Source organism: Pseudorca crassidens, chromosome 16 (genome assembly GCF_039906515.1).
Source record: "Pseudorca crassidens isolate mPseCra1 chromosome 16, mPseCra1.hap1, whole genome shotgun sequence".
In the NCBI taxonomy this organism is placed as follows: Eukaryota; Metazoa; Chordata; class Mammalia; order Artiodactyla; family Delphinidae; genus Pseudorca; species Pseudorca crassidens.
Genome location: NC_090311.1, coordinates 60,660,753 through 60,676,222, shown reverse-complemented (window position 1 = coordinate 60,676,222; position 15,470 = coordinate 60,660,753). Strand labels below are relative to the sequence as shown.

At 55.2% G+C, this 15,470-nt stretch overlaps 1 protein-coding gene across 1 annotated transcript in view; it reads left to right on the top strand.

The window, feature by feature from the left end:
- The window catches only part of CDH23 (cadherin related 23), a 393,201-nt gene that overhangs the window by 270,275 nt on the left and 107,456 nt on the right, over positions 1-15,470 (top strand). The window contains exons 17-20 of the mRNA XM_067710644.1: positions 3,128-3,200; positions 5,073-5,189; positions 9,313-9,425; positions 10,833-10,940. Coding sequence (XP_067566745.1) covers positions 3,128-3,200; positions 5,073-5,189; positions 9,313-9,425; positions 10,833-10,940 — 411 coding nt within the window. The remainder of the gene's footprint in view (positions 1-3,127; positions 3,201-5,072; positions 5,190-9,312; positions 9,426-10,832; positions 10,941-15,470) is intronic.

The following is a 15,470-nucleotide window of genomic DNA, read 5'->3' as shown; positions in this document are numbered from 1 at the left end:
CCATCCCCCATCACTTTCAACCAGAATCTTGCTCTACTCAAGCAAGCAGTGAATTCCTCCTGTGTGCGCGGTGCAGTAGAAGGTCCTGGGGGGATATGAAGGCGACTGTGAATCCTGCTCCCCCCACAAAGGGACACTGAATAGAGGGAGGAGCACAGCTTGGGAGGCGTATGGCTTTGAAACCCAGCTCTGCCACCCTGTAGCCATGTGACCTGTGGTTCTTGTCCTCTCTGAGCCTCAGTGTCCTGATCTACAGAATGGGGACACTCATGGTACTGCCTCATGACATTGGGAAGATTAACTGAGATCCTGCAGGTGGTACCTGGCTCCGGTAAGGTGGGCCGTCGTCACAGCTGATAGGACAGATGTGCGTACGAGCGGCAGCACGCGTGCGCCGGGCTCTCTGGTGCAAGGGGAATTCCAGACAACTCAGCTGGGCAGAGAAGGACCCTCTCTAGGCTTTAGGGAAATGGAAGTGAAAGAGGATGAGAGTAGAGGAGGTTTGGGGAAATGAGTTGAGGTGTTCCACGCCACCCAGAGATGGGCAGGCAGAATGGACCAAACGGAAGTTAAAACGTCTCTAGCCCCATACTGTGCCAACTGCTTTCAGGTTACACAGTCTCTCTCAATCCCACTCAGCAGATGAGGCTCAGGGAGGGAACATAAGGTGGTACAAGGTCACCAGTGCCTTCCTCACTTTCTGGCTAGTAAGTGGCATTTGAATTTACTTCCAATCCTAATAAGCTAGGATTTGAATCCTGACCCGTGTGACTCCTAGGTTCACGTTCTTTCCACCACAGCCGAAGGCTTGGAGGCTTGGATATCCCAGTCTTCATGTGACTGAGACCAGTGTGCGTCAAAGTTCACATGGACTCCCTGGGCATCTTCTTAAAATGCAAATTCTTATTTGGTGCGTCTGGGGAAAGAGCTGAAGCTCTGCATTTCTAACGTGCTCCCAGGAGACGCTGATACTTCTGGTCAGGGGACCACACTTAGAGTAGCAAGGCCTTCAAAGATCCGGCCTCGTGGTATCTTGAAACCCAGGGACTGCCCCGAACCCCAGCCCATGTCCCAACCTGTGGTCACTTAAGGAAGGAACCTGGGGAGGGCCTCTTTCTCTTTTTGCCTCAACCCGTCACATGTAGCCAGAGCAGGAGGTGGATGGCCCAGGGACAGAACTAACCTTTTATCCGCTGGGAATAAGAGTGATGAGCAGCCTCCGCCTCCCCCGCTGATACCAGGGAGCGGGGGCTCCACGTGCAGAGGCAGGTGGGGGCAGGAGTCCACCTCGCTCCCCTCTCAGCAAAAGCCAGCAGGTGCCCTGGCCTGGAGCCACCTCAGCCCCACGGAAGGGGCGCCGTTTTCTGATTTCCTCAGAGCTGTCATGCGGGTCAGCAGGAGCCCTGCGCTGCCCTTGCAGGTCTGCCCTTGCCCGTGGCAGCAGGGTGGATCTGGCAACAAAGTGCCCCCTTGTCTGTGAGTGAGCATCACCTCTCGAGCAGCGCTTTGGGATGGTGTAGTCGCTTGTGTCTAAGGACCACACTTGAAAAGGCCAGCGGAGCCAGGTGATTCCTTTTCATCCACTGCTTGTTGGTTTTTAATAAAGAAGTCAAACTCGGTTTGTAGATTTCCCATTGGGGGACAATAAGCTTCTGTAGAGGGAGCCACTGAATTAGAACTAATAGTGAATGCAGCGCCAGGGTCCAGGGAAATATCACCGCTAATAAGTTTCTGCCTCATGCTCTGTCACTGACATTCTCCGCGCCGTTCCGTGCAGCCGAGCAGAAGGCTTAAATAGGTACATACGTGTATATATTTAAGGCACTTGTGCCCACACCAGGGATGCCCAGGCGTGCTGCTGGGGCATCAGACATGGGCTGGGGCCTCACGCTGCCAGTTCTCTGAGGCTGGAGAGAGGGACAGGTCAGCGGGGACCAGTGTTTGGTCCAGAGCCAGGGGCCAGATGAGAGAAGAAGAGCGTTCCTCCACCCACAGTCCCGGCACGATGGGATTCTCTAAAGTCCCACGGGGTGGGCAACCAGACACCAGGCCACCTCCTTCTTCTTTAAATTTTGTTTAAATTCGTTTTACTGAAGTATAGTTGATTTACAAGGTTGCGGTCAGGCCGCCTCCTTCTTCATACGTGCTCAGACAGAAGTGAGTGACTCGCTACAGGAACCTTCCTCTCAGGGGGCTCCCAGTGCTTGGGGGAGGGAGGCCCTGGGAGCCTGCATGGCTGAGAACTGACGCCTACAGGCTCCCCCGGGACCTGCGACCCAGTCTGACCTCTGAGCTCCGTGCTGGGCTTTTGGGGAAAGGGGAGGAGGTGCTGAGTCAGGTGGACCAGCGAGGCTTCCTCCAAGAGGGGAGCAGGGAGGAACTCTTGCGGAGTGACGGCAAAAACAGTTGGTGAGGACGAGAGTCGTAAAGGGTAGGAAAGTCTCCTGACTGTGGAGCAGCTGCAGGTGCAGGCGGAGGCCATGTCCCGGGCCCACCCTGCTGGCTCGGCCCGTAGACCCAGCGGCATCCCCTGGCCACTTGTGAGGGCTGGGCCAGAGGAGGGATTGCTCTAGAACCGCAGCTGGTTGTGGTGGGCTGGGTTTGCCCAGGCGGGTGGAGGAGCTGTTGTTCTTGTGTGTGTGCAGCAGGGTCTAGAATTCAGGCTCTGGGAGCCACCTGCCCCTGCCTGCCACTGCATACTTCAGGATTGAGGTACTCCTTTCTCCCTTCGTTTCTAGAAGGCAGAAGGTAGGAGGGTTCCTAGAACCTTCCACTGTCACCTTGGCGGAGCCGGATGGGAAGGTCCGAGTGTGGGTGCAAGTAATGGAGGGAGCTCGGAGTTCAGCCGAGAGACCGGCAGGGAGAACCGGGGGAGCTGGGAGTCCCAGCTGCTGTCTTCATTCTCCATCTCTCCGGCCATCACTGTCCCTTCCTGACCCCACGTTTCCCCAAAGTCTATCCTGCCACCTTGAACTGTAGCCCAGCTAGGGGGCCACCTGGCCACCCTGTGACACCCCACCTGGCTCTGGTTATACATTGAGGCCAGAGCTCCTCCGTGCCAGCCTGCGGTGCCGACCAGCCCCGAATGCCTCCCTGGCTCCTGCAACGTGTCTCTCTTCTGTTCCAGGATGAGAACGACAACCCTCCCACCTTCAGCAAGCCTGCCTACTTTGTCTCCGTGGTGGAGAACATCATGGCAGGTACGGCCTGGGCTGGGGAGGCACGAAGGCGGGAGGCCAGCAGGCATGGTGCCGACGGCATGAAAACCTGACCTTGCACACGATCGCCAGAGGCCCATGCCCTCCCTGTGTTTCCCAATGACAGGTGGAACCTCTGGAGATGTCCAGTTGTCTGTCAGCCCACAGTTCTTTACAGAGCACCTACTGTGTGCAGGTGCTCGGCTAGGCACTTGGTCCCTGCTCCCCTGCAGCTAGTTTTCCTGCAGGGAAGAGAATAATGACCAATGATTAATTCAGCAACCTTGGTTAAACAAGAGCATGCAGAGAGTTCTGAGTTTACGGGGCTATGAGGCCGGTCCCAGGGCCCATAGTGGCCGAAGGGGTCACCTTGGAGGATGGCATGTGTTCCTAGGTGAGGATGAGAATGGGAGGCTCCTCCCTGGGCTGTCTCAAGTGCCAGGGCCCAGCTTGCAGACCCAGGGCCACCAGCTCCACACTCAGGTTCCAGGGGACCTGCTGTGTCCTCAGGGCAGGCCGGAAGCTTCACCCTTACACCCAGAGTGGACGTTCTGTGGGGGAAACTCTCATATCAGGAATTGCTGCAGCAGCTGGAGGAATCAGGGGCAGTGAAATCAGAGGTAACCTTCCCTGGCATCACAGGACCTTCTAAAGAGAACCTTCAGGTACCTTCCTGGTATCTGATGATTTGCTGGGCAGGTGCCAGACTGTGCCCAGCCCACCTTTACCCATCCCAGTCTCAGGCATCCCCTGGAGAATATCACTCTGAAGCAGCCCCCTGCACTCCCCATCACCCCCAGAGCCTCTGATAAGGAGAGACCTTCATCATGGCATTTAATCCTCTTCCAAGCTGAGTATGCTGGGATACAGGAGTGTGTCAGGGCAAAGGTACCTGTCCTGCTCAGGACAGGACTGAGAGTCAACTCAGAGGCCCCACGGCTACCTGGAGAGGCCCAGAATGACCTGACTGTCCACAGCCCCCTGCCTGGCCCCTCACGGCCCCTGGGACTATTGATTCATCAGCATAATGGTAACCACGGTCTGCGGTTCAGTGGGAGCCACCGCGGGCCAGGCCTGTGCCCCGCGTGTTTCATCCTTTGGGATCCTTGCCAACAACCCCGCAAGCTGGGCTTTATAGTTAGACCCGTTTAACAGAGGAAGAAGCTAAAGCTCAGACAGGTTAAGGCAGTTGCCAGAGGTGCTACCAGATTCCAGCCTGGCTGTGGTGACTCTAGAAGGCCACACACTGCCCCTCCTCGCCACCCTGCCAGAGCTGGCAGCTGGGTGGCAGGCGGGGGCTGAGTGCCCTGGCAGGCACAGCTACAAGACACGCTGCCCTCAGAGCCTGGCCAGGCAGCTGGCAAGGCTGGCCCCCGACCCAGGATTTCACAGAGATGGAAATGAAGGAGAAAATAAAAACCCTGATAAGTTCTCCTTGTGATCAAGATAAAATAAGACCAAAACTGAATACAGTAAATGTAGAGTAATTTAATATGGAGCTTCATTTCTTTTTGAGTCAAGGTCAAAGCTGGTCCCTCTGAGCACGTTTAATATGGTGACCAGGCAGGGAGGGATGGGGTGGGGCAGTGGCGCACTCTCTGAGGCCGGGCCAGGACTGAGTTGGGGACGGAGGCGGAGGACTGGATCCATCCCAGGCTCCACCCACTCCCATGGAGCCTCGTCCCCACACAGCCCAGGAACCTGGGCCATGGGAACAGGCGGTTGAGCCCACTGTCATCCCTGGGTCTCCCCAGCGGCCGGCTTCCTACCTCCTGAGGGCTCCTTCCCCTGCGGCCTGTGCTCCCATCCTGCCCCCGGAGCCCGGGGCTGTGAGCCCCCGGTGAGCAGCACCCCACTGCTTTTGTCTCCCGGAAGGAGCCACGGTGCTGTTCCTGAACGCCACGGACCTGGACCGCTCCCGGGAGTACGGGCAGGAGTCCATCATCTACTCCTTGGAGGGCTCCTTCCAGTTTCGGATCAGCGCCCGCTCAGGTGAGCCCCCTGTGGCCCTCGTCCTCTGCACCTCAGGCTGACGCTCCGTCCTCAGCCTGGGGACCGGCCTCTGGGCCAGCGTCTCCTCCCTTTCACAGGAGGCCCGTGTTTCTGAGCAAGTCGGCTTTGAGCACCTGGTTTTATCCCTGAGATATGCATTTGTGTGAGATTACTGAGCTTACCCCCCACACAGCAACATTCATCCATTCACCAGAGAATGTCTTTCAGTGATGAAGAGCCCTGTCGTGTTTAAAATGTGTTCCATTTTACCCGTATCTGGCTAACCCACTGCTCTTCAGGGACACCTTTCTGCAAGCCTAAGTGTCTCCCTCCTCACCTGCAGACCTCATTCTTGAATCCTGGCTCCTCTTCCTAACATGGTGTGTGCCTCAGTTCCCCACCTACAGAGGATGCGCAGATCAGGGCTGTTGTGTGAATTCAGTGAGTCATTATAGAGAACTCAGAGTCAGGGTAGACTCTGGCACGTAGTAAGTGCTAACAAAGTTAGGTTATTATCATTATTTTCTTTGGTCTTTTCACCCTGGGGACCCCATCCCCAGCTCCCTGCTCAGCCTGTGTAACTCTCCTTTCTTTCTCATTTCTCCATATGCCTCCCTCTAGCTTTCTCTCCTCCTTGAGGCAGGGAGGGAAGAGGCGCAGAAAAAAAGCAATAAGAGAACCCAGCCTTCTAAAAGAAGCTGGGAAGGAATGGGAGGCCCCCGATATTCATTCATACCTTCAGTCAGCTATCAGTGGGGGCCTGTTCCCCTCCAGGTGCTATGCTGGGGAACAGGATGGAGTAAGACATGGTGTCACCCTCACGGGGTTCCAAGTCAGCTTAGTGGGCATGCAAGGCTCCCCACTTCCAAGTACCCACTTGTGTATTGGGTAAGGGAACTTGTAGATGCCAAACAGGCAAACCCTGAAACCTCAGTGGCTTAGCACAATAGAAATTCTAACTTACACAGCAGTCCAGTGCTGTGTTCAGGGTATAGTCTTCCACATGATGATTCTGGGACCCAGGCCCCTTCCATGTTGTGGCTCCAAGGTCACTGCAGAAAGGAAAAGGGAATATGGGGTCTTGTGCAAGGAGATGTTTATGGGTCAGGCCTGGAGGTAACATACATCACTTGTGCCCACATCCTGTTGGCCAGAACCAAGCAATGGCCCCACCTAGATGCAAGGAAGCCTTGGGGAACATCATAGTCCCTGGCCTGGCAGCCCCTCCCCAGCAATCATTCTGGCCTGGGAGGGGAGCAGGAATCTTTGACGAACACTGGCCATCCCTGCCACAGGTGATCGGTGGCCCAGCAGGGCATCGAGTCTTCCTGTTATTCATGCCTCCCTGCTCAAAGTCTGCCTGCAATCTCTCTCTCATCCCCCTTTCCTGGAAGCTTGGGGAGCAGGTGGCTGGTCCTGACGTGTACAAAGACTGAACACACCCAGGGCTATCCTGAGCCTCCCTTTTCACCTCTGACAAAACAGGTGCCTCCCTCCCTGCTCTCAGGAGCCTCCACCCTCAGCGAGCCAACGTTTCTAGGGAGCTCAGAGGAATATCGTTAACGAATATTAACTGCGTGCTCAGCACTGTTCTAAGTGCTCTGACCAGCATCACCGCCACTCTGAGGCAGGTACTAGCCCCACAGCATCCCCATTTTCCATACAAGGAAACTGAAGCATAGGAGAGGTTAAAGTCACTTGACTGAGGACTCGCAGAGCCTGAACTTCCAACTCCAGAGCCCACACTTTCAACGCTCCATTCTATAAAGCCGTGGAGAGCCGCGTGCCGCCCCCAGATACAGTGGCGGGCACACTGACCTTTCAGCACCTACCCAGCCTTCCCAGCCAGGGACGCCATCTCCACCCGGGGCCTTTAATAATGACATGGACATTTCCTTGCTGCCTTAACACGGCTCCTTCAGCTCCAAAGGTGCAAGCGTTTTCCTCTGAGCACCTTGGTCAAATTAGCCAGGCCTGCTCCACAAAGGTGGCCTTAATTGGATCTAATTTCCCAGACAGGAGGAGCCATCTATCATGCCAACAAGTTCATGTTTAAAACTTTTTAGAGCTTAATTTCTTTTTTTTTTTTTTTTTTGCGGTATGCGGGCCTCTCACTGTTGTGGCCTCTCCCGTTGTGGGGCACAGGCTCCGGACGCGCAGGCTCAGCAGCCATGGCTCACGGGCCCAGCCGCTCCGCGGCATGTGGGATCTTCCCGGACCGGGTCACGAACCCGTGTCCCCTGCATCGGCAGGCGGACTCTCAACCACTGCGCCACCAGGGAAGCCCTTAGAGCTTAATTTCTTCCTCACGCTGCCAATTAACTGACACCACCCCAGCAAGGAGTGTGGCTCTGTGGGCAGACCTTTGTCAGGCTTTTGTTCCTGGCTTTAGCACCACCCCCAGCTCCCTTCTCAACCCTGCACAGGCCAGAGACAGGCCAGCATGGCAGGAAGGGAAATTAGAGAGTGAAAGAGTCCTAGGGACCACTGGCCCCACTCCCTTATTTTATAGTAGAATAAATCAAGCACAAAGAATTTAAGTAACCTGCCCCAGGTCACGCAGCTCAGGCAAGGGGGATAGCACACAGTCCCTGCCCTTGGAGAGCCCTCACTGTCCTTTGGAAGGAAATGAGCATTTTCTGAGTGTTGGGAACTTCACCTAGAGTTATTTAATCCTTCCAAAGCTCTAACTTGAAAGCATACTAATCTCTCTTTTACACATGAGAAAACTGAGGCTCAAAGATATTAAGTGACTTTTCCAAGGCCAAGCATCTGGAAAGGGCCATAATCAGAATTCAGATCTGGGCTTCACTGTCCTCAAAGCATCGGCTCTTTCCCGTGGCCCACGTGCGATGGTAGATGACCTGGCTACTGTACTGTACTGAAGCTGGCTTGTGCTGGCTCACACCTGCTCACGAGAGCCAACTGTATACATCTCTTCCCAACTCCAGGTTCAATGCCATCAAGTGGGCAGCTTAAAATGGGCCCTGGGGGCTTCCCTGGTGGCGCAGTGGTTGAGAGTCCGCCTGCCGATGCAGGGGACACGGGTTCGTGCCCCGGTCCGGGAAGATCCCACGTGCCGCGGAGCGGCTGGGCCCGTGAGCCATGGCCGCTGAGCCTGCGCGTCCGGAGCCTGTGCTCCGCAACGGGAGAGGCCACAACAGTGAGAGGCCCGCGTACCACAAAAAAAAAAAAAAAAAAAAGGCCCTGGTGGGAATATTTATAACTATGGAAATCAGCAAATACCATTTTTTTTCCTTTGGGGAGCCAGTTGTCAAACATTTACCGTCACACCACTGCCAGATGACTTCCACACTTTAATTACACCAAAATACAAAGAAAAGCCCAAAACAGGCTGACAGAGATTAAGGTCTATTTTAAATGTTTATATTTAATAGAATAACTTGTTTATACACTAAAGAAAATTCAAGGCATTATAATTATGTCACGTACAAGGTAATTAAGGCAATTATTTTATAACTTAAATCTCAGTGCGCTGTAGGTTGAGCTATCTAGAATGAGCCGCAAGTTGGAACACGCGTGAAGCACTTGGTGTGTTTCAGTCCTGTTGCTGTATTTCTGTGACCATGTGAATAAATAGTGGCAGGTGCCGCTCTAAGCTTTAGAGCTAAATTAGGTGAATTAATCCCATGACAGCCCTATGAGGTAGGCCCTGTCATTGTTCCTTTTTAACCAGATGAGGAAACTGAAGCACAGGGAATTTAAGTAATTAGTTCCAGCTGATAAAGCCAGTGAGGTAGTGTCAGCAGTCTAAGTGAGAGGTCCTTTGTGAGTGAGCTTGAGGCCAAATGTCCCTCCTGCCCTGTTCTCCAGCCCCTAACTCCATAATCAACCTAGGTTTTCCCACATCTGAAAATACCTCCTCCCCACGGGGTTATACTGCCCAGCTCTGGGATTCGGGTTCCCAAGGCGTGGGTGCTATGCCCTCTCTCCTGTGAGCACCATCTCACCACCCCCCATGCACACCTGTACATTCACACATGTGCAGCGAGGTCACTGGATCTTGCAAGCGTCTCTCTTTTGCACACTTGCTCTTTCCCTCCTTCCCCAATCCCTCCCTGGCCCACCCAAACCCTCTCTCACGCATCCCTCTCTCCTGCAGGTGAAATTACCACCACCACCCTGCTGGACCGTGAAACCAAGTCTGAGTACATCCTCATCGTACGGGCAGTGGACGGGGGCGTGGGCCACAACCAGAAAACCGGCATCGCCACTGTGAGTGCCTGGCCCTCCCCTGCCCCCAGCTCCCCACTCGCCAGCCAGGCTGCTGCCCCCAGCTCATCTTCAGCTTGCACCACTTAGGCCCCTGGGTGCTTGTGTCCTGAGGCAGTGTGAGGCCTTGTGGGAGTGGAGGGAGGGTAGCAGGTACCAATTCATTGTCAGCCAAGGTCAGCCCTGGGGCCTCCACAGCTATGGGAAGAAAGACATTCCCAGGCATTCCCTGGTGGTCCAGTAGTTAGGACGCCATGCTTCCACTGCAGGGGGCACGGGTTTGATCCCTGGTGAGGAAAGATCCTGCAAGCCACACAGTGCGGCCAAAAAAAAAAGGCATTCCCACCTGGGACATGGGGGCATTCCGGAGGAGCAAATACTCCCTCTCCTGCCTCCAAAGACCAGCCGGGAAGAAGGCATGAGCCCCATAGTTCCCTCCCTGCCTTGGCACCTGCCAAGAAGCTGGAACAGGTGTTCCTCTCAGAAGAGTGGCTCAGAGCAGGAAGCAGGGCCCTGGAGGGTTTCCGGGAGCCTGTTACCACCCCATCCCTACATTTGCAGCCTAGGTTTGCAAGAGATGATGAGAAATGATGCCTAGGTTTCCCTGCCATGAGCAAGTAGGACCCAGGAAGGCCCAGAGCCCCATCCAAGGCCTTGGTGCCTCTGAGAGTAGGAAGCTAGAGGAAAGCCATTTGAGGATCCTGACTGAGCTCTTAGCTGCAGAAGAGGGTGGGGGAGTGAGACACTCCCTCTGTGGGAGAGCAAACAGGAAGAGTAGCTGACAGGTCCCTTCCTTATCCTCATTTGCTCTCCACCTGGAGCCCTCTCCTGACCTCTCCTTTAGTCCTCATCCCCCCCACAGCAGCTACCCGCATCCTGACCCAGCCAGAGGAGCTGGGGTTGCTATCACTCGGCCAGGCACTTGGCTGAAAAATCCCCAGGGCCCTATTCCGTCATGGGAGGCCCCTGCTAATAAGACTCCGAGCTCTATAAATAATTTACCTGGGTGGCAGGTGAGCAGGGAAATTGCTTGGCTTGTAGCTGAGACTGACGGGAGAAGCTCTAGGGATTCTATCAGGTTCCCCACCCCAAACCTCCCGCATGCTGTCGGTCACCTTCAGCCAAGACTAGGGGTGGACAGAACAAGCCCCAAGTCACAGGAACGATTTCAGGGGTCATCTCATCCATTCCTCTGCCTCCTAATGGGACAGCACCTAAACCCTCTGAAGGGTCGTGGCTCCCTCCTGTCCTTGAAAGCCCAGGCCCTGCTCCGAGGCCCCCAAAGCGGGTGGACCTGGTGGAGTTAATGCCAAGGTGCCCCATAGGCATCTGAGTGTGTCCCCCAGCGTGGGCACTGTCCTTGCACAACTCAGCTAGGCGCGTCCCACAGCGCCCCTTGTGGCTTTGCAGGTGAACATCACCCTCCTGGACATCAACGACAACCCCCCCAGATGGAAGGACGCTCCCTACTACATCAACCTGGTGGAGATGACCCCTCCAGACTCTGACGTGACCACAGTAAGTGGCGGTGGGAGGCAGAGCGGCTAGGCGGCCCTTCGCGGGGTGTCTGCCATTCCCACGTGAGCCCTAAGGACCTGCCAGTGTGGTGCTGATGGACTTAATGTTTCCCTCGGAGCCAGCTCTAGGAGCAGAGTTCCAGAAGCTCTCTTGCATGGTGAAAGGCAGTCAGAGGTTGGGGGAAAGCCCTCACACAGTCCTCAGTGACAGCGGACTCCAGGCTTTGTCAAAAGGAGCACAGGCAGCCCAAGGACAGTGCCAGAGGAGCTAGGGCTGGTTCAGCTCATAGCCACCCTTAGGACTGAGACCCTAGGACTCCGGCCACCCCCTCAGGAGAGCCCCCAACCTCCCGTCCCCCTCTCAGATCGCGCAAGCTTCAGCTCTGCCCTCAGAGCCTTCCTTCACCACTTCCATCACTGCAGCCATCGGCCTGGGTCAGCTGGCCCAGGGCTGCCCCAGCAAGGGGTTCAGAGTTCAGGGACTTTCTGGCACGGGATGTTCCAGGTTTTCACAGGCTCCTGTGTGTGCCGCGTGCAGGGAATTGACTCAGGGTAGGGGAGGGGAGACACAGCCAAAAACCTCAGGGCGTCCAGAAGGGAGAGCAGAGTCCTGAGGAAGCTGAGCAAAGACCCCACTCGATCCGCTCTGCTCTGGGATTCACATTTGTGAGGCTTTCTTTTCGCCCTCATATTGTGCCCCGTTTGGCCTCATTCAGGGAGGCTTCTCCCCAGATGTCCGGCCCCACGGACGCCAGCCAGCCCTGTGATAGACATGAACCTGACAGATTACGGCAGCCCTGCTGGGACATGCCAGATGCTGTGCGTGTGTGGTCCCACGTGGCAGATGGATTCCTTGCTTCCGCTGTATGATGGAGAAAATGGAGAGTTAGCGTTTGAGGGGTTTGCCCAAGGTCGCAGAGCTAGTAAGATAGGAAGAGATAGTGTCAGGACTGAAACCCAGGTCCCACCTGGCCTTTATCCCTCTGTTGGCTCAGCGGTGCTCTGACAGGTGGCCCAGGTCCCGGAAAACTGGAGAACTCAGGTGGGATGAGAGAAGAGATGGTAACTTTCATATCCAGCTCTCCAGGAAGGCTGCCCCACACTGAGTGCAAGCAACCTTGGCGTGGTGATGCCTAGCCTCCCTGCCCCACACCACATCAACCACAGCCGGTAGTGACAAGGTCCACCTGGTCTAGATGGGAGAGGATGTCAGCCTGGAAGGAAGGACAGAGAGAGAGAGAGAGAGAGAGAGAGAGAGAGAGATGGCCATCACGTCTGTCCTGTCTTCCTTTGTACAAGTTCAAAATCCGAATGACTCTCGACTCGTGGGCGGGTCCCCCTTGCAAGGATTCCTGTAGGGTGGGGGTGGGGGGGCCGGGGTCGGGATCTGGAATCTGTGTTTTCTCAAAGCCCCAGACTGGGAGAGTCCTTCCAGCTCAGAGCCAGATTTGGCAACCGCTCCCCTAGGCCCTTTCCTCTGTGCTCTCTAGGCTACAGATCCGATGGGCGCTCTCTGCTGCCACCTCATGTACACTAGGGGTCTAGACTAGGACAACCCCAGGCAGAGACCCCAAGAGCTGGGGCAGAATATTCACCTGTGAACATCTGTCTGGTCAACTCTTACCTTTGCTTTATGTGACTGAGAAATTCCTCCCAGAGGGAACTGAGGAGAGAATGTGGCTGCGTGGAACAGCAACCAGGGGTGCCATTATTAGAGAGTCCACCTGCCAGGCAAAAAGTAGTTCGGCCCGGCTGGGACTGCACTTGGCCTTGGGCAGTTCCCAGATCAGGTCCCCGGTAGCCTTCTCCGGGTCGCCAGCCTTTCCTCACACCCTCCGAGCCATGAGCAGGTAAAGACGGTGGGCCAGGGGCCTGCTGCCCAGTGCCCCCTCACTCTCCAGGAAACCTCCACAAACCTTCAGTGAGCTCCTACTATGGGCCAGACCCTGTGCTTGGCAGGAGTACGGGAAGCAGCAAGTTTCCTCTCTGCCTTCAGGGAGCTTGGTGTCACTCCTAGGCTCAAACCCACCACTGGTTCCCACCTTAACCCTGTGTAAAAGCCAGAGTCCTTACTGGACCCACCCGGCCCACAGGATCTGCCCCACCTTAACTCTGGGGAGATGGACATGTGTGTCCACCCCTCAGTGTAGAGTGGACATGGCCGTTCCTCCCCCAGCTTGGGGCAGCCACAGGGATGGGGGACTTCAGCTTTTCAGTGACTCACGGTAGTGTTTGAGCCCTGAAAAAAAAAAATGTTAATGACTCAGAATTTCAAAAAGAAAAGCGCAGAATCAGAATTAAAGCTTCTTATATTAAACATCTGCCAAACATGTTGTGACAACCTTAGAAATGACGCCATTTAATGTGCGTAAAAATTTCATTGCATGTGAGGACAAATTGTGGGTTTGATTTTCTGGAATTCCCAGTTATGTGTGATGATTGCTAGGATGGCAGAAATGAAGCCCACATTAACTGAGCTTGTCATAGCAAAATAATTTCAAAAGGAATAGTCATAAAAATTCTTTCAGATTTTATAGCCGTGAAATGTATGTACGCATATATACATGGGTACATTGTAATACCTTTGAGGGGGCCCCCTGGGGCCTTCTAAGGCCTCACAACGGCCCTGGGTGACGTAGGGGTTGTGGCTGAGGTGTGAGAAAAGTGGGCTTCAGGCAGGGAACAGCTAACCCAGAGGTGACATCAAGGGGGAGGTGATATTTGAACAGAAACTGGCCTACCTGCTAACTCATCTCCCACCCCCCTTCTCAGAGCCACCCCGCGCGCGTGCGCGCGCGCACGCGCGCACACACACACACACACACACACACACACACACACACACACACACGCCTTTCAGTTTCCTAAACCTGCTGAACTCTTTCCCACCTTGGAGCCTCTGCGCAAGCTCTTCCTGCCCCCGCAGGGTGCCCTTCTTCCTCTACTCCCCACCCCTGCTCTTCCCATGGCTGGCTCATTCTCCTCCATCTGCCCCAGCTCAAAATGCCACCTCTCTACACTCCGTTTCTTTCAGAGCTGGCCACACAATCCGTGTTTATCTGTTAGTTAGGTTGCTTGCTTATTAAGAGGCAGTATAGCTCAGTGATTAAGTGGGCGCCTCTGGTACTAAAATGTCTGGGCTCTAATTCCAGCCATACTACTTACCAGCTGTGTGACCTTGGGCAAGTTACTTAACCTCTCTGTGCTCCCACCTTCTCAAGTAGAAAACGGGGATAAAGTCTTCACTTGGTAGAGTTGTAGTCATACTTAATGAGCCAAAATACACAAAGTACCCCGGCACACGGCGAGTGGTCAGCAAATGACAGCTGTTGTCGCCATCAGCTGCCCCCGCTGCTGGAATCACATCTGTCTTGTTCACTGTTGAGCCCCAGTGCCTAGCACAGTGCCAGGCACATTGTAAGCGCTCAGTATTTGTGAATGAGAGCTGTTGATGAACTTGTTCGCCTCTCATCCCCACCCTACCTGGCTCTCCACTCCACCAGGTGGGGTCGAGTCTTCCTTGTCAGAGGGAGACTAGGGTGTGTGACCAAGGGCCCCTCTAGAGGGAGCCCTGGCCACTGCCCCTGGTGTCTGAAGTGCAGGGTGAGTCCAGTGATTTTTTTCAGAGCTGTGTGCAGACGATCGTGTGCCAGGTTCGCGTGCACCGGGAGCTGACCAGGGAGGCGTCTGTGTGCACGCGTGCACCGCGGGCGTCCAACCCGCACGGGCGCGAGCTTGCAGAGTGGCCGCTCTCTGTTCGCAAGTGAGATTTTGGCCCAACTCTCCCTCCCCGCTCCTGCAGCCTCCTTCCAGGGCCTGGCTGATAGGCATTGATTTAGAGCCTTTCAGAGCCCGCCAGCAAAATAGAGGAGAGGGGAGAGGGAGAGAATTATTCCCCGTCAGGCCAGGGGAAAAATGACGAGCATGAAATGGGAAATAATGAGGGGAAAGTGGTGAGATTCTATACAGTCGCCCAGCAGGGAGCTTGCAGGAGGGGCCCCAGCCCACTGCCTTCTCCTGTGCCCCCATGCCATGACCAGGGAGTGGGCCAAGGGGCCAAGAGTCAGTGCCCACCCCCAGCCGTGGTCACTTGAAGCAGCTGCCCAAGGTACCCCCACCCCAGCACTCAGGGGTAGTGGAAGGTATCTCAGCACATTCAGCAACAGGCTGCTGCCCTGGAACGGGTGGTTTAACTGCTCTGTACCTCAGTTTCCCTATCCAGAGAAATGGGAATAAAAACTATCTCCCTCCTCTAACTTGAGAGGAGCATTGTAGAAACACAGGGCTTGCTGGTCTCCTCTGTCCATCAGTGGGATGACTTTGCCTGGCTGAAATGATACCAGGAGAGCCTTGTCCCCTGCTGTCGATACAGGGGTGATGGGGTCCCCATTATAGAGGCGGGGAAACTGAGCACCATGCCCACAGCACAGTGAGGGCTGCTCAGGCCTGGAAGGCTGGGGCCTCCCCCATCCCCATTGGCACAGCAAGGCTGGGAAGGGAGGAGATGGGCTGAGCAGCTGGGGTGGGACTA